At 43.4% G+C, this 26,394-nt stretch overlaps 1 protein-coding gene and 1 long non-coding RNA gene across 3 annotated transcripts in view; one reads left to right on the top strand and one right to left on the bottom strand.

Annotated features, from left to right (window-relative positions):
• Nucleotides 1-26,394, bottom strand: part of LOC134452969 (stonustoxin subunit beta-like) — a 60,639-nt gene that overhangs the window by 16,723 nt on the left and 17,522 nt on the right. Inside the window, exon 2 of the mRNA XM_063203676.1 lies at nt 15,035-15,081. Within this exon, the coding sequence (XP_063059746.1) occupies nt 15,035-15,081 (47 nt within the window). The remainder of the gene's footprint in view (nt 1-15,034; nt 15,082-26,394) is intronic.
• On the top strand, nt 3,991-6,505 carry LOC134453094 (uncharacterized). 2 transcript variants are annotated; one of them, XR_010035549.1, is made up of 4 exons: nt 3,991-4,364; nt 5,223-5,420; nt 5,564-5,700; nt 6,414-6,505. It is a non-coding gene; the product is annotated as an uncharacterized LOC134453094 (long non-coding RNA). The 2 variants fall into 2 exon arrangements; XR_010035548.1 differs by lacking the exon at nt 3,991-4,364 and having other exon boundaries at nt 4,993-5,420.

Raw genomic sequence — 26,394 nt, 5'->3', positions numbered from 1 at the left:
TTACAGAACTGAAACAACCTGGGAAACCAGTGACAACCAGGAATAGACTGGGTGACGACCACGAAGAGTGTGGTGACATCTGGAGAGACAGAGGACGGCCGGAGAGACGGCAACCCGGGTTGGGGAGGGTTGGCAGCCCAAACCAATTCTTCTGACAAGAAGAACCCAAAGCAAGCTACAAAACCCACTAATGAGAAATACCCCCAGGGGTGCCCGAGAGGGGGGGAGAATGAGCACCTCACCAGGACGGACCCAAGAATGACGACTTGGAACAACGAAGGAACGACAACGGCAACAACATCTCTGGAAAAACCTGCAAGAACAAGAGAGGCCTTAAGATACGTCAAGGCAGGATGAGATGCTTGACAGTGGCAACGATGATACAATGCACCCACAGAAGTTACTTCTGGTCCGACGCAGGAGGAGCTTGGCCCGGAGGCAACCCATTGGCACTGAGCCTCCTAGTGTCACCAACGCCTGCTGCCAGCAGCCCACCTGATACCCAGAGCCCTCTCCAGGTAACTCCCAACAACCTGCAGGATTTCCAGAGACAGCAAGCTCCAGCAACGGGCAGTGCTCCTTCAGCTCAACCAAGGATCCAGTGGCCCCAGTCCTCAAAGAGAGCAGAGTGGAAGCAGTTTGATGAGGATGTGGACCAGATCCTGGAGGTGACCGCCAAGGGGGATGTGGACCAGAGGCTGAGAACAATGGCAACGCTCATAGTGAACATCGCAGCAGAGCGTTTTGGAACCGAGGCTCCTAAGCCAGCACCATCGGCTTATGCTCCAAGCCACAGAGCAAGGAAAATCCAGCAGTGCAGGGAAGAGCTCAAGCTGCTGAAGAAGCAATACAGAAGAGCAGGAGATGCTGAGCGAGGGGGCCTAGCAGACCTGAGAGCAATCCTGAGGAAGCAGCTGCTGACCCTGCGGAGAGCAGAGTTCCACAGGAGGAGGCGGAAAGAAAGAGCCAGGAAGAGGGCAGCTTTCCTGGCTAACCCTTTCAATTTGACCAAGCAGCTACTTGGCCAAAAGAGGGCGGGCCGCCTCACCTGCTCGAAGGAGGAGATCAACAACCATCTCAAGGCCACATACAGTGACCCCAACAGAGAACAACCGCTAGGCCCATGCAATGCACTGATAGAACCACCAGAGCCTACTTCAGACTTCAACCTGAAGGAGCCAAGCCTAAGGGAAGTGGAGGAAGTGGTGAGGAGAGCAAGATCAAGCTCAGCTCCAGGCCCGAGCGGTGTGCCATATAAGGTTTATAAGAACTGCCCGAAACTGCTACGCCGGCTTTGGAAGGCCCTGAAGGTGATCTGGAGGAGAGGGAAGATTGCCCAGCCATGGAGGTATGCTGAGGGAGTGTACATACCGAAAGAAGAAAAGTCTGAGAACATCGACCAGTTTCGGGTAATCTCCTTGTTAAGTGTGGAGAGTAAAATCTTCTTCAGCATCGTGGCCAGGAGACTCTCCAACTTCCTGCTGACCAATAATTACATCGACACGTCTGTGCAGAAGGGAGGGATACCGGGAGTTCCCGGTTGCCTGGAACACACAGGAGTGGTAACCCAGCTCATCAGGGAGGCGAAAGAGGGCAGAGGTGACCTGGCTGTGCTGTGGCTGGATCTCACCAACGCATATGGTTCCTTACCCCATAAGCTGGTGGAGGTCGCACTGGAGAAGCACCATGTACCCCAGAAGGTGAAAAGCCTCATCCTGGACTACTACAGCAAGTTCAGCTTGAGAGTGTCATCCGGTCAGCTGACATCTGATTGGCACCAGCTGGAAGTGGGCATAATCACTGGTTGCACCATCTCAGTGACCCTCTTCGCACTGGCGATGAATATGCTTGCCAAGGGAGCTGAAACCGAATGCAGAGGTCCACTCAGCAAGTCTGGAGTAAGGCAACCGCCTATCAGAGCCTTCATGGACGACCTCACTGTGACGACAACAACTGTTCCAGGAGCCAGATGGATTCTCCAGGGGTTGGAAAGGATCATGGCTTGGGCACGCATGTGTTTCAAGCCAGCAAAGTCCAGGTCTCTGGTACTACGGAAAGGGAAGGTCTCAGACAAATTCCGCTTCAGTTTGGGAGAACATCTGATCCCGTCAGTCACTGAGAAACCAGTGAAGAGCCTGGGGAAGGTCTTCAACTGCAGCCTGAATGACAGAGACTCCATCAAGGCAACCAGTGCTGACTTGGATGGATGGCTGAGAACAGTGGACAAGTCTGGGCTCCCTGGTAGATTCAAGGCCTGGATGTACCAACATGGAATCCTCCCAAGAATCCTCTGGCCTCTCCTCATCTACGAGGTGCCCATGACCGTGGTGGAAGGCTTGGAGCAGAAGGTGAGCAGCTATCTGCGCAGATGGCTGGGCTTACCACGCAGCTTTAGCAACATCGGGCTGTATGGAAACACCAACAAGCTCAGGCTCCCCTTCAGCTCAGTCAGAGAGGAGTTCATCGTGACACGGACACGGGAACACCTGCAGTACGCAGGATCCAGGGATGCCAAAGTGTCCGGGGCAGGAATCATGGTGAGGACAGGGAGGAAGTGGAGGGCGGCCGATGCAGTCCAGCAAGCAGAGTCTCGGCTGAAGCACAAGGCCATCCTCGGCACAGTGGCGCAAGGCAGAGCGGGACTTGGGATGTCAACAACAACCCAGTACAAGACTGCCACTGGGAGGGAGAGGCAGAGGCTGGTGCAGGAGGAGGTGCGGGCTTCAGTGGAGGAGGAGCGAACCAGCAGAGCAGTGGCCATGAAGCAGCAAGGAGCCTGGATGAAGTGGGAGCAGGCGATGGAGCGCAACATCACCTGGAAGGACATCTGGCAGTGGAACCCCCAGAGGATCAAGTTCCTGATCCAAGGGGTGTATGATGTCCTCCCGAGCCCATCTAACCTGTACACCTGGGGCAAAATAGAGACACCCGCATGTCCACTGTGTTCCAAGATGGGGACCTTGGAACACATCTTAAGCAGCTGCTCCAGGGCACTGAGCGAGGGTCGCTATCGATGGAGGCACGATCAGGTCCTGAAGTCCATAGCTGAGGCAATCAGCAAGGGAATCAAGGATAGCCGATGCACCCAAGCTACCGCCAAGGCCATCCAGTTTGTGAAGGCGGGACAGAAGCCCGAGAGAACACCAAAGGGCTCCGCGGCTGGGGTGCTCTCTACAGCCCGAGACTGGGTGATGACAGTTGACCTGGAGATGCCACCCACATCACCCAGTCCAGATTGAGACCAGACATCATCCTGGTCTCTGAGGCTACAAAGCAACTGGTCATGCTCGAGCTGACAGTTCCATGGGAAGATAGGATGGAGGAGGCGCAGGAGAGGAAAAGGGAGAAGTACCAGGAGCTGGTGGAGGACTGTCGCAGAAATGGCTGGAGAACTAGATGTATGCCAGTGGAGGTAGGGAGCCGGGGATTTGCCAGCCACTCCCTGAGCAAAGCCTACGGAACACTAGGCATAACAGGGGCCAATCGGAAGAGAGCCATCAACAACAACACAGAGGCAGCTGAAAAAGCGTCCAGATGGCTCTGGCTGAGGAGGGGAGAGAGGTGGGGGGAGTAGAATGCCACTCGGACACAGGCCGGGGTCTGATCAGCCCTGGTCGGGTCGCCTGGTCGAGGGTGTCTGTTGTAAGACCCGAAACACCCAGTGACTCCAGGAAACAACACTGATGATGTGTCCGAGTCAGTGCATCAGGTTGATGTTTACAGAACTGTTCTAGTGACCCATGGTAGTTTTGTGTCATTTGGAGCCCTCCCGAAGATATTCGGTTTTGTCATATCCAAGTAACGTCTTCCTTTGGGCATCGAGTTGAAGGCACAAACTAAACTGTTCATATTTTTTTCTTTATGGTACGCCACCACCCATAACATGTATGGACATCACTACCGTCACAACATGCAGGTTTCGTCCCGCTTCTAATTTTTGAAATAAAAAGTCGCTGTGACATCATCAACGTGCGACGCCGACGCTGCCAGTTTGTTGACAGCAGAGACAGAGCTCGTTCGCCAGCGACTGAATAAGGACAAACGGGAGAATCCTATGAAAGTTTCTATTTAGTTGCAATGGGGTTGAGTTTGCACATATCCAGGATACAAAAATAAAATGTCAAGTCGGATAAAGTACAGTTTTCACCGGCTTCCTCTCGGCAATTGGGATATTTTGAAGCTGTGGTTCACTAGGACATTGAACATCCCACGCTTACAACCATCTTACAATGCTTGGACCATCGGGTGTGTAATACCCCTTTCTCCGCAAAGGACTTTAATTCCAGGAAAAGATGGCAAGGGGTTTCAACAACAGCATACAAGAATGATATGCCGCTGACCGCTGAGGAGCATACTAAATAGAGGTAAGATGTTGCTAACTACCTAGCTTTCTGAACTTCTACTAGAGGTGCCAATGTTGTTGGAAGCTCATCTACATACATCAGTGCAATGGCTGGAGCTAAACCTATGTAACTCGACTGTAAAAAGTTTAATTTAAAAACAACAACACTATCTAGGGAAACTGAAAGCGTCAGTGTTCATCTGGTCGAACTATTCCGTAATCGTTCAGTAACGTGGTAAAAACGGAGGTGCTAGATTTGCCTACTGGGTACACAAAGATGACAGGCTGTTGGCTAAACCCGACATAACATGGGAGTATCCGTGTATAAACCGTATTGTCCATCAGTCTCTACATGTATTATGCAACGCGATCGACTTTACATGTTATCGAATGTGAAGATAACATGTAAGGGGAAACGGCGACCTCAGTAAAAAAAAAATACTATCGGCTAATACCCAGAGCCAGCTACACTATTCTCGTGTTGCCATGCCAAATTGTATCAGAAACATGTTTCAAACATCCGACAAGACTGAAGGAAAACACAACAAATGTGCTTAGTCTACCACTAAACTACACGAAGTGTAACATGTTTTTACAGGAAGTCTTTCAAAGTTGTAGATAATGTATTATAAACATATTGCCAATAGGAGGTCATGTTTGTGGCTTGACAGCTATAGTTTTCCCAGTGAAATGCAATGCTGAAGGCAGGTCTAAAAGTGCTTTCATTTATTGAATACTGCATTCAATTTATTCATGTAAACCTGTAGCCAAAACATGAAAACCCTTGCTCTAATCTACTGTGTGTACTGACATCTCACACATCTTATTTTTGTAAAGAACAACCATGTCAGTCAGTAAGCATCCACTTCTATCGTTTCAGCGTTGCATCCACAGATGGCTGTGCCTACTGTGCATCAGCAGTATTCATCGATGGGAGGAAGATGGTCCTCAGTACACCTGCCAACATCCACCCTTGACTGATGAGGAGCAAGAGAGAACAGCGGATAGCACCAGATCCCCCTGCCACTGCTTCTCACATTGCATGATCCGAGTGTGTGCTGGAAGTCTATCACCACAGGTTAGCAGACATTGTTATCATGGTAGATTATATTGCTATTGTTGGCTTTCAGGCTAAACATTACAAATGCCTTTGATGTTCCCAAAGGAACAAACAATTGACATGTATAGTAAAATTTACTTTTTTGTTGTCACATATCATAGCAGGAATCCTGGAGGAGTTTCATTCAGTGATGCTGAAATATTTTATCAAGAGACTGCATGATTCCACGCCAGCGTGCACAGTTTGTAGCCCTGGATAATGAAAATGTTGGCAGACAGACAACAGGCTACCACTGAAGGTAAGAATACAATTTCTGTACTTGTGCTTTGAAAATAAAGGTGAATATCTGCACACTTGTTCCTGTTTCACTTTAAAAAAATGATTTCTTGTCCCAAAGGGAAAAAAAGATTTTAAAAAAAATGCACAACAGGAGCAATCGTGCAGGCATTCAACTTTATTGTTGTCTGACCATTTTGTCCCGCACCTGTATTTTGAATGTGTGCACCACTGCCTTACTGGACTGTATTAGTCCTTTACAATAGAGTGTGTGTGTGCGTTCCAATATGCGACCTAGCGTCCCCCACTTTTGCTGGCCTCGTACCGGGAAGTAATATGTTGTGATATTTCAATATGTCGGAAAAGCTCAATTGTAAAGTCGTTTTCTCATTTGCAAACTGGATGGTGAATGAAGAATAATCCTCCAAAAATTGTGGCTAGGCTGACAGCGGGGAAATTTTACTGTTTGCATCAGCAAAACGTGAGGCCACAATCACAAGTGGAGGATGCAAGGTCGCATATTGTACCCTGTGTTTGTTTGAATATTCCCATTTACTCAGGCCATCCTAGGATTAGAGTCCTGTGGCCTACCCTCTGGCTCTCTTGAATTTACAGTAGTGGCTAAACACAAGAATAATAACACCTCATTCAGTGTTTTCCAGATCAGAACAGAAACGCCTATGACATGCCTATCGAATAATTTACTAGAACCTCAAAACACTCTTTTTTTCCTAGGTGAACTCTGTTGGGCGAAACCGTATTCAAGACAACACAGAGGTTGTGTTTCAAAGCCCATCTACGAGAAAACCACACATGCCTTCAGGAAGGAAAAGTATGTGCTGGAGTTGAGGGATGACCCAACCTTTGTATACACCAGGGACGAGGAACTCTTCTCATTCGTGGTCCTCCAAGGGTGGTACTATCACAAATGTAATTTCAAAGATTTACAAACAAAACACGTCATATTTGAGATTTCATGTGAAACTGCACATTTCAATCATATCTGGGGCCGGATTAGACAGGTTCCCCACCTTTGGAGTACACTGAACGCTACAAGACATCCCTACTACAAAACAATCCTCCAGTGCTGAGGCCTGACAAAAAAAGTATTTCAGTGGCTAGACGAAGCAGTCGTTTTGGTAGACAGAACTAACACCTAGTCTAACATATTTTTTTGTAATGAGGTAGCTTCATGGGCTCTTAGTGTTCCCTTTGTTGTGCTGACCGAATGATGTACCGCAAAGACAGACTGTGCTGTTGGTAACTGCATTACATTTCAAATAAAGTCCAAATAAAAACGGTGCTTGTTTCGGTTCCTTTTATATGAAGCAGAAATAATTGATAATGGTAATTACATATTTACCGGTACATGAAATATATTTACAAATACTTCTGTAACTCAGATGGCATAATGAAGATGGTGTCCACTTTATATGATCACAATGCAGACAGGATGTAGAAAATGTAGAAGGTGTATCAGGAAGACATTCAGAATCTCTGCATCTACGAAGCCAGAAAAGTCTCCAGTTGTTTCTGGTTGTCATCACAATGCAGCAACTGAATGAAACTCCTCCGGATTCCTGCTATGATAAATGACAACAAGAAAAAAAAGTAAATTTTACTATACATGTCAACTGTTTGTTCCATTGGGAACATCAAAGGCATTTGTAATGTTTAGCCTGAAAGCCAGCAATAGCAATGTAATCTACCATGATAACAATGTCTGCTAACCTGTGGTGATAGACTTCCAGCACACATTCGGATCATGCAATGTGAGAAGCAGTGGCAGGGGGATCTGGTGCTATCCGCTGTTCTCTCTTGCTCCTCATCAGTCAAGGGTGGATGTTGGCAGGTGTACTGAGGACCATCTTCCTCCCATCGATGAATACTGCTGATGCACAGTAGGCACAGCCATCTGTGGATGCAACGCTGAAACGATAGAAATGGATGCTTACTGACTGACATGGTTGTTCTTTACAAAAATAAGATGTGTGAGATGTCAGTACACACACAGTAGATCAGAGCAAGTGTTTCGTTTTGGCTAAAGGTTTACATGAATAAATTGAATGCAGTGTTCAAGAAATGACACCACTTTTAGACCTGCCTTCAGCATTGCATTTCACTGGGAAAACACTATCTATAGCATGACGGCTATAGATTGACAGCTATAGCTGTCAAGCCACAAACATGACCTCCTATTGGCAATTTGTTTATAATACATTATCTACAACTTTGAAAGAGTTCCTGTAAAGACATGTTACACTTCGTGTAGTTCAGTGGTAGGCTAAGCACATTAGTTGTGTTTTCCGTCAGTCTTGTCGGATGTTAGAAACATGTTTCTGATACAATTTGGCATGGCAACACGAGAATAGTGTAGCTGGCTCTGGGTAGTTTTTACTGAGGTCGCCGTTTCCCCTTACATGTTATCTTCACATTCGATAACATGTAACGTCGATCGCGTTGCATAATACTAACCCCAACTCCGATGAAGTTGGGACGTTTGGTAAACAGTGAATAAAATCAAAATGCTATCATTTTCAAAACATTCAATCTATTCATTAGATGGAGAATAGTGAAAAGACAACATATTAAGTGTTAAAACCGAGAAAACATATTGTTTTGGGGGACATATGTACTCATTTCTAATTTGATAAATCCAACACGTCTCAAAAGAGTTGGGACGGGGATCAGTGAAATTTAGTAAACATCCAAATAAGATAAAACAGCAAAGAAGAACATTTCAAAATGAATTGTACTGACGGACAATATAGGTGTCCAGGTATAAGATCATCACAGAGAGGCTGAGTCACTCAGAATTAAAGATGCAAAGGGAATAATTACCATAGTTATTACATACATTTTTGAATTCCCTTTGATTTACCACGATTGAGTGTATATAAGACATATTTTTGTTAATAAAATCATTGTATAGGTTCATGACATCATGAAATATATATTGGCTGTAGTCTCACTCTAATTCCTGGAGTGCTAGAGCTATTGAAAATTGACCATATTAAGAAAGCTTAATGCATGAAAATGACACAGGGGTTTAACATTCTCCTAAGCACCTGAGCTCACTTGAAATAGACCCAGAAGACATGGGAAACTGTCCTTTGCTTACAGAAGTCAGCAGAAGTTGTAGAAGTCCATTCTTTTTGACAATAATAGAGCATTGCACATCCTGTGCTACAGTGAAAATGGACCATCCAACTTGTGTTAGTGCTAGCTTCAAAAGTCAGCCTCTATGATGGCATGCGGATGCAGTAGTGCATTGGTTAAGATGTTCTCACTCATCTGTAGAGTTAAATACAGTGCTGAATGGTATAAATGGGTTTTAAACAGCATGAAAAGCCACTCATGCATTATATTTTGAAGGGAGATCTTCGATTACTGCCACATATTAAGGTCAAATTGCATTCTCTACTATGTTTTAACAGTTTGGCTCCATCATAAGGACCAGCATATGATAAAATGGTGGGTTTTTGGTCAAGACCTGTCACACTGTAAGCACTACAGAAAGGAAAACATTGCAAAACATGACAAGGAATACACCCACCATTTAAGCTGGTGAAATCATGTCCAAGATAGGAATTAACACTGTTTTTTATATAAAATCATTTAATCGGTTAATGTATTTAACTGTTAAGTGTCTTTTGTTTTGTTTTTAGTCTTCCTCGACATTTGCTGCCATTTATTGTCCCCGTCCCAACTCTTTTGAGACGTGTTGGATTTCTCAAATTAGAAATGAGTACATATGTCCCCCAAAACAATATTTTTTCTCAGTTTTAACACTTAATATGTTGTCTTTTCACTATTCTCCATCTAATGAATAGATTGAGTGTTTTGAAAATGATAGCATTTTGATTTTATTCACTGTTTACCAAACGTCCCAACTTCATCGGAGTTGGGGTTTGTACATGTAGAGACTAATGGACAATACGGTTTATACACGGATACTCCCATGTTGTCAGGTTTAGCCAACAGCCTGTCATCTTTGTGTACCCGGTAGGCAAATCTAGCAGGTCCGTTAACCACGTTGAACTATTACAGAATAGTTCAACCAGATGAACACTGACGCATTCAGTGTCCCTAGATAGTGATGATGTTCTTGTTTTTAAATTGAACTTTTTACAGTCGAGTTACGGTTTAGTTCCAGTCATTGCACTGATGTACATGCAGATGAGCTTCCAACAACATTGGCACCTAGAAGTTCAGGAAGCTAGGTAGTTAGCAACAGCTTACCTCAGTTTAGTCTGTATGCTCCTCAGCGGTCAGCGGCACACCATTCTTGTATGCTGTTGTTGAAACCCTTTGCCATCTTTTCCTGGAATTAAAGTCCTTTGCGGAGAAAGGGGTATTACACACCCGATGGTCCAAGCATTGTAAGATGGTTGTAAGCGTGGGATGTTCCGTGACTAGTGAAGCCACAGCTTCAAAATATCCCAATTGCCGAGAGGAAGCCGGTGAAAACTGTACTTTATCCGACTTGACATTTTATTTTTGTATCCTGGATATGTGCAAACTCAACCCCATTGCAACTAAATAGAAACTTTCATAGGATTCTCCCGTTTGTTCTTATTCAGTCACTGGCGAACGAGCTCTGTCTGCTGTCAACAAACTGGCAGCGTCGGCGTCGCACGTTGATGATGTCACAGCGACTTTTTATTTCAAAAATTAGAAGCGGGACGAAACCTGCATGTTGTGACGGTAGTGATGTCCATACATGTTATGGGTGGTGGCGTACCATAAAGAAAAAAATATGAACAGTTTAGTTTGTGCCTTCAACTCGATGCCCAAAGGAAGACGTTACTTGGATATGACAAAACCGAATATCTTCGGGAGGGCTCCAAATGACACAAAACTACCATGGGTCACTAGAACATGATGTAATAATGTGAAATCAAGGGCCCAATGTCAAAAAAACGGTTTTCTCCTTTAACCTGCAAGTTACATTTTAATGTATCATCCCATCACTTTTCAAAGCTGCCACCATCATACCCGTGCCGAAGAAATCATCGCCATCATGCTTCAATGACTACCGTCCTGTAGCACTCACACCCATAATCATGAAGTGCTTCGAACAGCTAGTCATGTCACACATCGAAGCCACCCTACCCCCCACCCTGGACCCCTACCAGTTTGCATACCGAGCCAAGCGATCCACGGAGGATGCAATTTGCTCTGCCCTCCATCCAGACCTCACCCACTTGGACAATAAAGACTCATATGTGAGAATGCTGTTCATTGACTTCAGTTCAGCATTCAATACCATAATACCACAACAACTCATCAGTAAACTGGACAAGGTATGATTCAGCACCTCCATCTGCAACTGGCTGCTGGACTTTCTGTTGCAGAGACCACAAGCAGTATGCGTATGGAATAACACCTCAAGCACCCTGACCCTGAGCACGGGGGCCCCGCAAGGTTGTGTGCTTAGCCCCCTGCTGTTCACGCTGCTGACACATGACTGCACAACTACCCACAGCACAAACCATCGTGTGAAGCTTGTGGAATGCGGACGATACAACACTGGTGATCTACTTCTTGTGCAAACTGAAGAAGGCAAGTGCCACACCCTCCATCATGACAACATTTTACAGAGGAACCATAGAGAGCACCCTGTCCACTTGCATCACAGTGTGGGGAGGACGCTGCACGGAGCAAAACAGGGAGATGCTCCAGCGCGTAGTGATTACAGCAAGGAAGATCATTGGAGTGCCACTCCCGTCCCTACAGGACATTTACACCACCCGCCTCACCCGCAAAGCACTGATGATCACCAAAGACGCAAGCCACCCGGCACACAAACTGTTCAGCATCCTGCCCTCTCGAAAGAGGTACAGGTGCCTCTGCTTCCAATCCGTACCACCAAGCAATAAGGTTGCTGAACACTTAACCCGCCCTCCTATCACTGATAGCTCCCCCCCCCAACACTGAATTGTGATTGCACATTCTACTTGCACTAACTCAAACACACACACACACACACACACACACACACACACACACACACACACACACACACACACACACACACACTGATAGCACCCCCCCCCTACACTGCATCGTGATTGCACACTCTATTTGCACTAACTCAAAACACAAACACACACACATTACACTGACTCAAAAAGCACACACACACACACACACACACACACACACACACACACACACACACACACACACTGAACTAACTCAAAAGCACACATGCACACACACACACACATGTTGCTGCTGCTTCATGCCTGTTATTTGAATGACTGTACAGGAAAACTAGCTACCAACTAGTTGAAAATATTGCACATTACAATTGCTTACTTTATATTTATTATTATTTCACAATGCTACTATCACCATGTCAGAATCGTCACAATAGGACATAACTGGAAATGCACAACAATACGTCTTCTTAATACATGTTCTATGTATGTTTGCTGCCCAGTCTGCACTTAATATGTTTATAAGGTATTGTATAGGTACTCTAGGTGTAATGTATGTGTACTGTCTATGTCTAACTGTCTGTGTCCAAACCTAAAGTCTATGTCTATGTCTGCAAAGTTGTAAAGTCAAAACTAAACCAAGCCAAACTAAATGTGAGATTAAATGTGAATATTTAGTCTGGCCCCGATGAATGACACCCACTCGCAGGCAAAAATAATTTTGGCCACATGCCGGTGGGGCTAGTTTCCTAGGCTAATACAGCCATGGACAAAAATGAGACACCTTCGTAATGTTCCGCTTTTCTTATTGGATGGATAGGTACACTGTAACAAATAGCTGTTTATTTACGGAAATTCTGCAACAGCATTCTACTGCTTTTCGAAAAAACAGACAACTACTGTGAAAATATTACTTTGAGTCACATATTGAGCAAAAACAGTAAGTACTGCACAATAGCAGTATTCGCCGTTGTGGAAAAAACTAGAGATGCACCGGATCCTGATTTTTAGGATCCTGCCGGATACCAGATCCACTGAATAAGATCCTGCCGGATCCGGAACCGGATACCGGATCCTACAAAAGGTTTGAAACATATAGTCTACTCGCACACGTGGGCCCTTTTTATTACGTTGGCGCAAACTATTGTTTAGACTCATTGGCTTATTGCCATACTGCCTTCAATAGCCGCTTCCAAAGGGATTTCACTCCATGCAGTGATTGGGGTTGTGAAAGACTGAAAAGCCTAGGCTAGACATGCACCAGACCCTGATTTTTAGGTAACATGTCGGATACCGGATCCACTGCTTAAGATCCTGCCGGACCCGGACCCTGTGAAAAACTCTATTATCCTGACGGATCCGGATCCGGAACCGGAACCGGTGCATCTCTAGAAAATAACAAGTTATTTTAGGCAGCATCATTGAAACCCATTCATCCTCCACTTGTCCGTGATCATCATCAAACTTCAATACCACCTGAAGAACTGAAGTCATTCTGACTGGTTTAAGATTATCTGATACTATCAAGCATGATGAAACAATTCCTAAGGAAACTGCAATACTTAAAAAGTGCTTGATGCAGCAAAGTGTGAGTAGCACATGCATTTTGATAGTGATGAAAGTGTGAATGGCTGAAACATTTTAATAACTTGTAACACTCTTGCAACAAGCAGCCCCATCTAAACCAATCTGCTAATCAGTGCCTGGCCTCACCTGAGTAGGGCTGTTATGCCATTATTCAATTACGGGCGTCACCTGCCAAGGGCCTGATGACTCTGGTCACATGGTACTCTTGCACCTGTATATAAATCTGGACTATCAACACTTCAGTTGCTTGCCTGCCTGCTGGCTGGCCTGCATGGCACAGCATAGCACTTGTTTGCCTACAAGCTTGCCTACAAGCTTGCTTACATGCTTGCACACTTTCCTCTTTGTGAAAGCTTGCTGTATGTGGCATCATTTGTGGCATTGTGGCATGTAATGTGCCTGCTGCAAATTAGGCATTGCTTTGAGAGCTAGCTTGTAGTGCTGTTTGTTTGCTGTGCTACTTGGTGCAAAATATTTTTTTAAAGACTGACCAATGCTATATTCATCATTGGCTCATCAAGAGATACAGTAAAAAGCCCACCTTGCACACTATCATTGTAACATAGCACTGCGTACTCTGACATTTTGTTCATGCCCACACTTTCAAAGGACCACCGCAAACCATTTTCTCAATACAGCATTGCGGCATAGTATCATGCTCAAGGCACTCCAGTCATGGTGAACGATGGGAGGGTGGGGTGGTAACATGGCCAGGGTACCACAGTTATGGAGAATGATGGGTGGGGTGGGAAGTTGCCATGGCCATATTCATGAATACAACTATGACCCAGTATTTGCCTGTCATCACACAGTACAATTCAACTTTTTAACTGAAATGTACTGTTATTTTTCAGTAGAGTACTGTTATTTAACAGTTCAATTGCTGCTGAAAAAATGATATATACTGTGATACATTAAACAGCAATGAGCTGTATTTGATTTTTGGTGTGAAATAACAGTAGAATTACAGGTAAATATAATTGCCAGTAACTGCCGTTATTTTGCAGGGAAATTTTCTTAGAGTGTATGTGTTTCAGTAAAGCAAACATAGTTAATTCATTCCACAGTATAAACTACAGACTACATTTTTCTCCAAATTCCTAAAGAAAATATTGTCATTTAGTGCATACATTTATTTGCAGAAAATGACAAATGATCAAAATAACAAATGAGATGCAATGTTTCCAGGTCAAGAAACAAGATGACATTAACTTTAAAACAACGGTAACACTTTATTTTAGGGATACATCTATTAGCACTAATACATACAATGTGCCTGTATAAGTAACTTGTAAGGCATGTACAAAGCAAAATCAAACATTTGTTAGGCATGTATTCGCAAATTTCTTGTTCATGCACAATAAAGGATTTACAACCAATTTAACCGTAGTAAGGACCTAGTAGGCCTTAGCGTTTGCTTAGTACATGCCTTACAAATTACTTATGCAGGCATTAACATTTTATGTACTAGTGCTTATAGATGTATCCCTAAAATAAAGTGTTACCAAAACAACATAATAGTAATGTGTGAATAATCAATATTTGGTGGTCCATCCATCCAGACATCCTGCAGGTGTGGTGTGGCAAGTTTGTGTGTGTGTGTGTGTGTGTGTGTGTGTGTGTGTGTGTGTGTGTGTGTGTGTGTGTGTGTGTGTGTGTGTGTGTGTGTGTGTGTGTGTGTGTGTGTGTGTGTGTGTGTGTGTGTGTGTGTGCGTGCGCACGCGCATCCATGCATGCCTGCGCGCAAGCATGCGTGCGTGCGCATGTGCTCGTGTCATGACACATATGAACACAATTTTGCCTGTTATTTTAAAAAGTACTCACATTTTCTGGTTGCTGGTTTCATTCTGCACTCCCCTCCATGGTCATACCTGAGGAAGCATGACAGAAGAAAAACACACTTGACATGAAGAGGAATGCTGTCAAACATATGAGCAGTTCCTGATAGGGGAAGGGGAGAGAAAAGGAGAGGGAAGTAGAGGAGATGAGTGGAGAGGAGAGGAGAGGAATGTAGAGTAAAGAGGAGAGGAGAGGAGAGGAGAGGAGAGGGAATAGAGTAGAGGAGAGCAGAGGAAAGGGGAGAGGAGGAGGGGGAAAGGAAGGGGAAGGGAGAGAGAAAAGGAGAGGGGAGAGGAGGAGGTGGAAGAATGCACGTAACAGAAAACAGGGAAGTCCTTCTACATCAGCAGTGCAATGGCCTGGCAGTGACTGCACAGTAGGCCACTGCAATGGGAATAGACTTCCAGTGTATTTTTCTGTGTGGTGCTGATTGGTGTGCGTTGTGCTCTTGAAATGAACATGTTACGTCAATAAAGCTTTTTGTTGAGCTGTCTGTGTGATGTTGGAAATGAATGGCATGAACTCTCATGCACACATTCTGTTTTAGTTTTTTCACATCATGATTTTCAAAATGTTTTTATAAAATAGAGCAAAGGAAGGAAACTGGACACTACACCGACTGTCAGTGTGAAATGCACAATTGAACACACGGCTTGAAACAATCAAATTATGGGGAATATCATATTTACCAACCTTTACTCAAGTCCGAAGGTATTTCTGCGATTACTAGAGGACTGCTGGTCGTAGAGTTGGTAAACCACCTATTTTTAGGTATTTAGAATATTTGGAATATTATCTTTACCAAGCTGGATTTTTCGTGCAAAGCCTTTTGTGCAAAGGCTATGAGACTTTTTAAAAAACATTTTATGACTTGCCATCTTGAAAGTTGGCCATCTTGAAACCCTACAATGCATGTACACATGCTAGAGCATCAGCATATCGTCGGCTTGCTACCAAAACCGCCTAAGTCCGATTTTGGGGTTTTCGGAAAACAGGGAAAAACTAAATTTCCTAGGGGGCGCCAAACACCAGTGGCGGTTCTAGGAAATCTGAGACCCTGGGCAAAGAGCAATTGTGAGTCCCCCCTAATAATTTTGGTCAAAAGGAGATTTTTGCAGAACTTTACTCCCCTACCACTTCTGCATCATCCTGTCATCCTGTCTGTGTCATTGGTCCATTACAAACAGTACCTGTCTAAGATGTTAATTTATTTTATTTATTTCTTTTGAGTGAAGCTGCAAGTCAAACATGAAACGCCTTCTAAGGAAAACAAAACACTTTAAAATAAATTATTTGATGCAGCACAACAAGAACAATGCACTGCACATTATTTTGATAGTTATGCTATTCTTTTTATTTTTTTTATTCCAAACTTTAATCCTGGAAACGGTGAATGACTGAAATATTTTTATAGACCTTGTAATAGTCTAGCATGCTGGTAAATATCTACCAACAGATTTTCACAGATTTCTTTCATTTTCCACTACTTCCAGTCATGTTATTTTTAATGAGAACATCATTTACATTCTCATCCAAAGTAAAGCACTTTTTGTCTTTGTGCCAGAGCAATTGCCATAATGGTGAGACCTTCATTGCTCATGCCAGGATAGATCCAGCTTGCAGTGTCACACAGAGAAAGCATTGCAGTGGAGGGCACTCTATGTTGAGGGTCCATCAGTCATGGAGGAAAATGAAGGGGTAGGACACTTCTTTGGTCCTTGTACCTCTTCACAAACTGTCTCCTCCTTGTTTATCATCTTTGGTTAACTTCTGCTCTTCTCCATGCTCATAGAACTGCCCCACCCCCCAACCTTGCCCATGACAGAGGTAGCCTGGTCATAGAACTGTGCCCCGCCCACTTCAACACCATGACCGTGGCATTCAGAACATGGTATAGAACCACTATTGGATCATGTCCACATTCAAAGTTGACATACCACTTGATGTAAAATAATGTAATGCACCAGTGACATCAATCCAAAAGTGTTTAATGTCTCCACCATGAAACCTTAGATAGTTGTTAAATCATCTTCGTAGGTAATAAATTATTTTCGTAGGTGGTTATAGCCTGCAACAGCCTTCTACAAATCTCTGACTACACCAAATATAGTACTATATTAATAATTGCTCAATTTGTTTCAATTAGCTTTATTTTAAGGCTACAACCATTGTGTGATAATAAGAATATCTCAGTCACTGATGTCTAAGGATGATGTTTTGACACATGGCCATTGTCTTTGAAGAAAAAAAAAACTCAACAGAAGTATTTCTTCTTGCTAATGTCAAGTTGCTTGCATCAAAAATGACTAAGTCAAGTTACCCAAGTCATTCACATTGGCAGAACAATTGTGCACAGGGCCCCAGGATGAATAGATCGGGCCCCCAAGCCACCTGCCAAGGTCATAATAGGGCTCCTACCCCTGCCACCTGCAGGAGGGCCCTAGGCCTACAGGCAAATGCCCTCCCTATAGCGACGTCCCTGGTCATTCATTTTCTCATAGGCAGTGTGTGACTTTATACATACAGATTTTTGACTCTGGTGACTTTTGTGATCGATCAATGAACCTGGTGGAAAGGCAGGGTGATGCAGCTGTGGTAGGGGAGTAAGTTTATGTAAAAATTATGCTATTATGCTAGTTCAGGCTTAAAACCCAAAATTCAGCTTGGTTAACAAAATATTTGGAATCAGCACCCTCAAATTATGGGAAATAGCACGTTTACTAGTGGTGTCAACTAGTGGTGATCCAATCCAATGCGGGGCATGGACGATCCAGAATCGATCCAGCAAGTTCCAGAATCGATCCAGCAATTTTTTTAAGTTTCAATTACTTCCATGGATATTTCGGGAGGAAATGAATGTTAAATTAAGTAAAAGCACTTCAAAACATTGCAAGACTGATACAGACTGATACAGACTGATACAGAAAACAGCCAATAAATTGTTGCTCAGTATCTGACTACTTGTATTGCCTCATCATGACTGATTAAACATTTGCTTTGCTTTCAGTAGAAATGTAATGCATTGCAATGCATTGTAGAATTGGATCGGATCGCATAGAATCGAATCGAATCGCTACCTCCCGAATAGTGATCGAATCGGATCGTGAGGGCAGTGCCAATCCACACCACTAACGTTTACCTTTATTTTTATGCTTATCAAATGTATGGAATATATGTATGTATGTATGGAATGTATGTATTGTTCCATGCTATTTTCCATGGAAATGTATGTATTGTTGCCTCTCAAATCCCAACCCTAACGTCTCCGTCGTGAGAGGTGGAAACAGGTAAAGCTGGCCAATAGGGCAATGGTAAAGCTCATGGGCCAATCACCCGTGCAGCAGATTTAAAAATATTACAGAAACATTGATGAAGAAAAAGAAACCCCACAACCTAGGAGAGGAAGACTCTTCAAGCTTACAAGCGGAAGAGAATATGAAGTCGCACACCGAAAGCCATCCGGAGAGGGTGCGGCGGAATCTTCTATCCCCTAGGAAACCGACCAACATCGCAACCTGGAACATCAGGACCATGTTCACAGCAGGAAAAACAACAGTCATTGCTAAAGAGATGAGCAGATACAAGGTTTCCATTCTTGGCCTGTGCGAAACCAGATGGACCCAGACAGGTGAAGTCAAACTAGCCAGTGGTGAGTCCATACTCTACTCTGGACATGCGGAGGAAGCAGCACCACACACAGAGGGAGTGGCACTCATGCTCTCCAAAGAAGCCCAGAGGGCCCTCATCAGCTGGGAGCCCATCAGCTCAAGAATCATCACAGCAAGATTCCAAACCACCCATAAAAGAATTAACCTTCAAATCATACAATGCTATGCACCTACCAACAATACAGAGGAGGAAATAAAAGACAACTTCTACAACAATCTACAACACCTACTTCAGTCCAGGAAGGAAAAAGACCTAACCTTACTCATGGGCGACATGAAGGCGGGAAACAACAACAATGGATATGAGCTGGCCATGGGAAGACACAGACTTGGCACCATTAATGAAAATGGTGAAAGATTTGTGTTGACAACAACCTGGTCATAGGAGGCACCGTATTCCCCCACAAACCCATTCATAAAGCCACCTGGATATCTCCTGACCACGTCACCGAAAACCAGATCGACCACATATGTATCAACCGAAAGTTCAGACGGTCTCTCCTGGATGTAAGAGTGAAGAGAGGGGCTGACGCCGGGTCAGACCACCACCTACTTGCTGCAAAATTCCAACTCAAGCTAAAGTGCTGCATTACCCCTTCTGGTAACAGAACCAAGTTCAACATCCAGCTCTTCCAGGACATTGGAACGACTGAGCTCTACAAAACCACCATTCAAAACAGGTTTCAAGCCCTGCAAGAAGAACATTCAGTGAATGAGTACTGGAACAACATAAAAAGCATATGGAAGGAGACCTGTCTAGAAGTTATTGGGAAAAGGACAACAAACCGCAAACCCTGGCTGTCAACAGAAACTTTGAAAAGAATAGAAGAAAGGAGGGCCAAAAAGGGCACACTCAACAAATGCAAAACACGAGCCAGAAAGGCAGCAGCCCAAATTAAAAAAGACTATGAGGAAGCAAACAAGGAAGTGAAGAAAAGCGTGAAACAGGACAAGAAAAACTACATAAAGGCCTTAGCAACAGGAGCACAGGAAGCAGCAGCACAAAACAACCTCAAGGAAGTCTATATTACCACCAGGAAACTAGCAGGTAAGTTCAGACAGCGTACAAATCAGGGATAAAGAGGGACGAATCCTTACCACCAAGGAGGAGCAACACCAAAGATGGACAGAGCATTTCAGCGAGCTGCTGAATAGACCACTGCCCGACCAAGTCATCGAGATTCCACCAGCAGCACACCTACTCAACATCAACTGTGCCCCTCCAACAAGATCGGAGGTAAGGATGGCAATCAAAATGCTACGACGTGGCAAAGCAGCAGGGCCAGATGAAATCCCAGCAGAGGCCTTACAGGCATCCGGAAAATTTGGGAGGAGGAGGGAAACATACCGGCACTCTGCTACTCTCAGGATCATCATAGAACAATCGATAGAATGGAACACCCCTGCATATGTCAATTTTATTGACTCTGAAAAGGCCTTTGATAATGCAGACCACAAGCTGTTGTGAAGTTTAATGGCACACTATGGAATACCACCTACATACACCAACATCATCAAGGGCTCATATCAGGACATGCAGTGCCCAATTCTCCACCAGGGACAAACACAGAAAACATTCACTGTGCTCATTGGAGTGAAACAGGGATGCTTACTTTCCCCCTTCCTGTTCCTCTTATGCATTGACTGGATCATGAAACAAACTACCCACAACAAAAAGACAGGCATCCAATGGAGTCTGACAGAACAACTTGAGGACTTGGGGCCTCATTTATAAAACTTTGCAGAAGAAATGTGCCAAAAGATGGCGCAGGCAAGAATCTCAGTATGTGCGTGCGCAAGAAAATGTTCAGATTTATAAAGCATGGCGCACGCACGTTCCACGTCGATTTCCCTTTATAAATCCCTGACCGTGGATAATTATGGACACACCCATAATTATCCATGAATAATCAGTGAAATGCCCAAAATGAATATTTATATCTGTGGACGGCGTGCGGAAAGCAGACGAGATAGCTTATTTACCACATTTGGAGCAAACAGTTTTATTAGCAGGGTTGGGGAGTAACGGATTACATGTAACGGCGTTACGGTAAAAGAATACAAAATCAATGTAATTGTAATCCGTTACATTACAAGCAAAAAAATATGTATTCAGATTACAGTTACATTCAGTGGGAATGGGGATTACTTAACAGGATTACAATTCTTGCGAAATTGCGTCTTTGGTCCCTTTTATTTATTTAATTATTATATTAACTGATTTATTTATTCATTTATTGTTATGCCGCGGCTTGTATGTTGTGATTTTTGGTTTTATTCACAAAATACAAAGTGTCCCAACTTTTTTGGAATCCGCTTTGTATGTTTCATCAGTTTTAGCACGATCTCTCTGCAACACGGTGTAAAAATATAAACTCTTCCTTGATTAATTGCACAAAGCAAGTGTTCAAATTAAAGGATGTAGAGTTATATTTCGGAAATTTGTACACAAACCTTTTGCAATTTGACGATATCTCAGCATCGGTCAGGGAAACCGCTTCTACTCCATTTTTGCATTTTTCGCCGAGCTGTGATCAACTTGTTGTTGACCGCTGCTCTCTTGTGGCGGTTTCCGTGTACTGCAGAACGTTTGGAAATGACACGCAGGATGTTTTTGAGATGGATTTTTTTTGTGTGTCAGCGTGGAGAGGGCTTTGAATTTGATGCATCAGCTTAATTACCTCAAAACAATAATTCTGCTCGACTTTAACAACTGATAAGTTGTACATAATGCTCTACCTTATTAACATATTGGATGTTTTGAAAATGCCAGCATTTTATTCACAATCAATGCATCAATGCATTTGCTCCATAGGGAAACTTACAAAGCATACCACGACGATCATTTAACAAAACAAAAGTAATCCAAAAGTAATCCGTTACATTACTTAAATATTGAAGTAATGGGATTACATTACTGAATACATTTTTGAAAGAGTAATTTGTAACTTTACCGGATTACATTTAAAAAGTAACTTCCCCAACCCTGTTAATTAGATAGGCCTAGAGAACGTTGGGCAATGTGGAGCAGTTAAGTTTGGGAAGTCGTACAAAAAACAAAATCCCTCGAATTGCAGCATGTGGATGGTTATGTTCGCAAAGGTCACGCTATACCAGAGGTATAAACAAACAAACAAACAAACAAACAAACAAACAAAATGGATGGCATGGACATGAACCTGCCAGGTCATAGACATGTAGGCCTAGTATTAATTAAGTTGTGAACAAGGGGAAAAATATCTGCGTCCACGAAACATCTCACATGGCATGTCCCCATGTGAAATTCACCGGAAGAAAATCTATTCACCTTCTCATCGCACCTCATATGCACTGGGTTTACCGTCGGTCACTGCGCACAGTTCAAAGCGACGCCCCAACTGTCGATCGACACATCCACAGACAACATAACATCTAGTCTGTATTTATTTAATGTGTGTATTATAAACGTGTATTATCAGTCTAGAAGGCCAGCTGTCTTAGAAATGCACACCTCTGCTTATTTGCTGACGGACCACATGAAAAACAAATGGCATGCAACAAGAGAAAAGAAGCTGTCCATCAGTATGGCACTTGGCTGTATGCTTGCCTGTATGCCGAATGGCTGAGAAAATCAACCATTATCTTTCTATTAGTAGTAGGCCTACAGCTGCACTTGGGACTCGAGCATGATTCAGCAACTAGCTTAAATGTTGGTGTAATTCCTTGCAGATTCGGAACGCAGAAACGATTATCGCCTACAAATAAGGAAAGGTCTGTGAGTGATTAACAAAATGTAGGGTATTTCCAAATGTAATGCACCCTAAATATAAAATTTGAAGCGTCGGTTACTTCCTTACAAAACATGCATGTGACTGGCCAGGTAGGCCTACTAATTATTTTCCACCATTATCAAACAAACAACAAACAAACATGTTTTTCGTTGTGAACTGGATTAATGTTAACCCTGTGAAACCTGAACCATGAAAGCAATGAGAGAAAATTCAATTTTTTTGGAATTTGCTTCAATATTGGTCCCTTATAAGAAATGTAAAAAAAAAATCAAAATTTTGTTAAGGTCGCTGAGATATTTAATGCATCATATATGATGCATCAGGCTTTTAATGAATGAAAATTCCAATTTCATGACCATTGAAAAATTACTTTTAATGCATTTACAACTTTTTTTTTAATTTAAAAAAGTTGTCAGACAATTTAATTTGAGGATTATCTTTAAATATTTAGTGAGATCCTGCCATTTTTTAAAGCCTATCCTTGTTTTAGCAGGACCATATTTTACATTTCCCACAGCCTGGTTGGGTAATTTTTTAAAATCTATGTAAAAACATAGCTGATCGAATGCTCAACAACCTATTTATGAGTGTAATATAGATCATTATTCATTTTTGATGTGTAATTTGAATATATGGGTCCATTACTACAATTGGACCATTTCTCCATTCACTTCAATGCATTTTTTACGAGATCATAATTTCAACATTTTGCATTGCATTTTCAAAATTGCAAGTAAAACCTGTTTCTTAAGGCAATATCTTTGTCTTGAAGTAAAACAACTTGTGTGTTTTGTTAAACGATCGTCGTGGTATGCTTTGTAAGTTTCCCTATGGAGCAAATGCATTGATGGCTGACTTCCTGCCACCGCCGGATGGTGCTTATATGTCTCATCAGTTTTAGCACGATCTCTCTCCAACACGGTGTAAAAATATAAACTCTTCCTTGCTTAATTGCACAAAGCAAGTGTTCAAATTAAAGGATGTAGAGTTATATTTCGGAAATTTGTACACAAACCTTATGCAATTTGACGAAATCTCAGCCTCGGTCAGGGAAACCGCTTCTACCCCATTTTCCTGTTTTTCGCCGAGCTGTGGTCAACTTGTTGTCGACCGCTGCTCTCTTGTGGCGGTTTCCGTGTACTGCAGGATGTTTGGAAATGACACGCAGGATGTTTTTCAGATCGATTTTTTTGTGTGTCAGCGTGGAGAGGGCTTTGAATTTGATGAGACATATATGATGCATCCGGCACGATAGGGTTAAAGTGGCTATCGTGACACGTGAACTCCGATTTTTCCTCCTACCAATTTCGGGTCGTTCTTCCAGCTACCTCCCGAGGTCGCGCTTTCCGCGTTTGGTCTTTTGTTTAGGGCGTACGCATGGGTCAAACTTTGCGTGGAGCTGCGCATGTTTACCGTCAAGTTCTTAAATACCAAACCTTGCAGTGAACTTGGCGTGCACAGTATTTTGTGCGTATGCACCCGTTATAAATATGGCCCTTGGACTTTGCAGATAACATTGCTGTGATGACGCGGCTTATGGGCGCGTCACCACCGTGTCCAGGCGGACGCTTTTAAACTTAATTGGCGCTAAAGCGCTTTCCCCTCTCTCGCCTCTTATAAGCCTGCGGCTGAAACGCAGCGCATTGGACATTTATTTACTGTATGTGTTGGGACAATATCATAAACATCTAGCAATGTGTGGTTTTAATGTTTGCAGTCTCATGGGGGCACACATGATAACCGCGGCATGACAAACATTTTACACACGCTAAGCGCTTCCACATAGTCACACACGCCATACACCTCGCGCAGCGACATCAAACACAAACACAGTGTTGTCCGTGAAACGCTTATTTGTCACAACTCCCTTTCATCAAGTTTGCAAAGCATACCACCTCCTGAATGCATTGTGTTCACTGTTTAAGTCTACTTGCTTTCGTCAAGGGTTTGTGTAGTGTTTTAATCTTACCTGCAGTGTAGCAGCTCTTCCGGGTTTGGGGAGAGAAGCCGAGCGCATGTTTCTGTGTGTATTTATGGATGGGCGCGTTCGCTCATTGGCAGTGCTGAGCGCTGCGAAATCAATTATCTTTATCTTTGCTTTTTGTTGCTTTATTTCTTTATGCATTCATTTGTTATCATTTGTGTTAAAGGCCTGATTTAGTTATTATATGTTTGGTACCGTTTTATAGAGTTTATTTAGTTATTTTCAGTTCTGTTTGTAAGTCCCCCCTGGCTTATGTTGTATAATGGATTAGTCCAGTGGCCAGGGCGGGAAAACTTTTGGATAAAACGTCCGACTTCTCATTTGCTCGAGGAGGTCGGTAGGTGAAGGTTGAAATAGCCTTGCCATTTAATTGTAATGCTATGCCAAAGCATTTTTCTCTGCTCAGAGATATTTTTCATTTTGACCTTTTTAGGGGCCAAGCAGCGAAGCTGGCGAAGGCCCCTAGTGTTTTAGTTCCCTCATTGACTCCAGTCAAAATTCTTCTCCCTCTGCAAGTCTATGGCAGCCCATAGAACCGTACAGAGGAAAGTTATGAAAATTGGCACACATATTCGAGGCAGCATCAATATTACCCGCAGCGATTTATAGGTCCCCAGCCCCAACGCTCTAGCGCCACCAGCAGGTCAAAGTTGCAGGTACATTTCTGCTTGTAACTTTTGAACCGCTGGTCCAATTTTCAAAAACTTTGTATCCCTGGAATCCTTGGCCCAGGACAAATCCGAGAACTAGTGATGATATTGTACCCTGCGTGTATAGTTTTCCCGCAAATTAGAATTTTGTGAAATTCAATAAAAATGCTATTTTTCCCGCAATGTTTGACCAATTTGCCCGAAACTCGGTATATAGTATCTCTGGACTGAGCTTCACATGGGGTCTCAAGGAATATTGGATATCTTTTATCGTTTAGCCGTGACAGCCAATCAAAATTGTCGTAAAAGTGGCAAAACAGGAAGTGAGGTCATATCTCAGCAACCGTTTGTCGAATTAGGCTGGGATGTTTTACACACATAGTAGTTCATCCTATGACCTACCACAAAAAAACAGATCCCCAGCTCAAACTCTGTAGCGCCACCAGCAGGTCAAAATTTTAGCTACATTTTTGCCTGTAGCTTTTGAACCGTACTCCCAATTTTCAAAATATTGGTACACAGGTCATCTTCACACTATGTTGCACCCAGGTATGGATTTTCGTAACGATTGAGAAAACTATCAGCTCACAGCAGCCATTCAAAATTGTGGAAAGAATGGAGGGATTTTTCTCATGTCTCTGTCCCCTTTGCCAACGGCACCTGCGCACGTTCACTGACACCATTCTCGGCAGGGGGTCTCTGGACACACAAGAGAGGAGAGCTTAGGTGTGTGCGTAGTTCTGCTATTGCTCTAGTGTCAACCAAAGCCCCACTGCCCCAGCCCTTGCACATACCCCCCACCCCCCACACACAGACAGAGGGAGAGGGAGAGGGAGGGGGAGAGGGAGAGAGAGGGAAGGAGGGAGGGAGAGAGAGAGAGAGAGAGACCATTGTTGTTCTCTCGGCTCCTCTGTCTTTCACACACTCTCTCTCTCTCACACACACACACACACACACACACACACACACACACACACACACACACACACACACACACACACACACACACACACACACACACACACACACACACACACACACACACACACACAATTACTTCTATGTACACCAATTCCTCAGAACAGTCTCAAAAGGCTGGGCAACATTGCATTGCAGCCTATAGGATTCTTATGTTTAGGATTTTAAGGACATATCTATTTGCAGTAGGCTCCTGATTCTTTTCCATAATATTGTATGTCATATAAACAATTTTACTAAATAGAATGATCACAGAGGATTATAATTGCTGTGCTAAAAGCAAGCCTCTCAAGTA

The sequence above is a fragment of the Engraulis encrasicolus genome, chromosome 1, assembly GCF_034702125.1.
Source record: "Engraulis encrasicolus isolate BLACKSEA-1 chromosome 1, IST_EnEncr_1.0, whole genome shotgun sequence".
Lineage (NCBI taxonomy): Eukaryota > Metazoa > Chordata > Actinopteri > Clupeiformes > Engraulidae > Engraulis > Engraulis encrasicolus.
The sequence above is the reverse complement of the archived record's forward strand: the minus strand, read 5'-3'. Positions and strand labels throughout refer to the sequence as shown.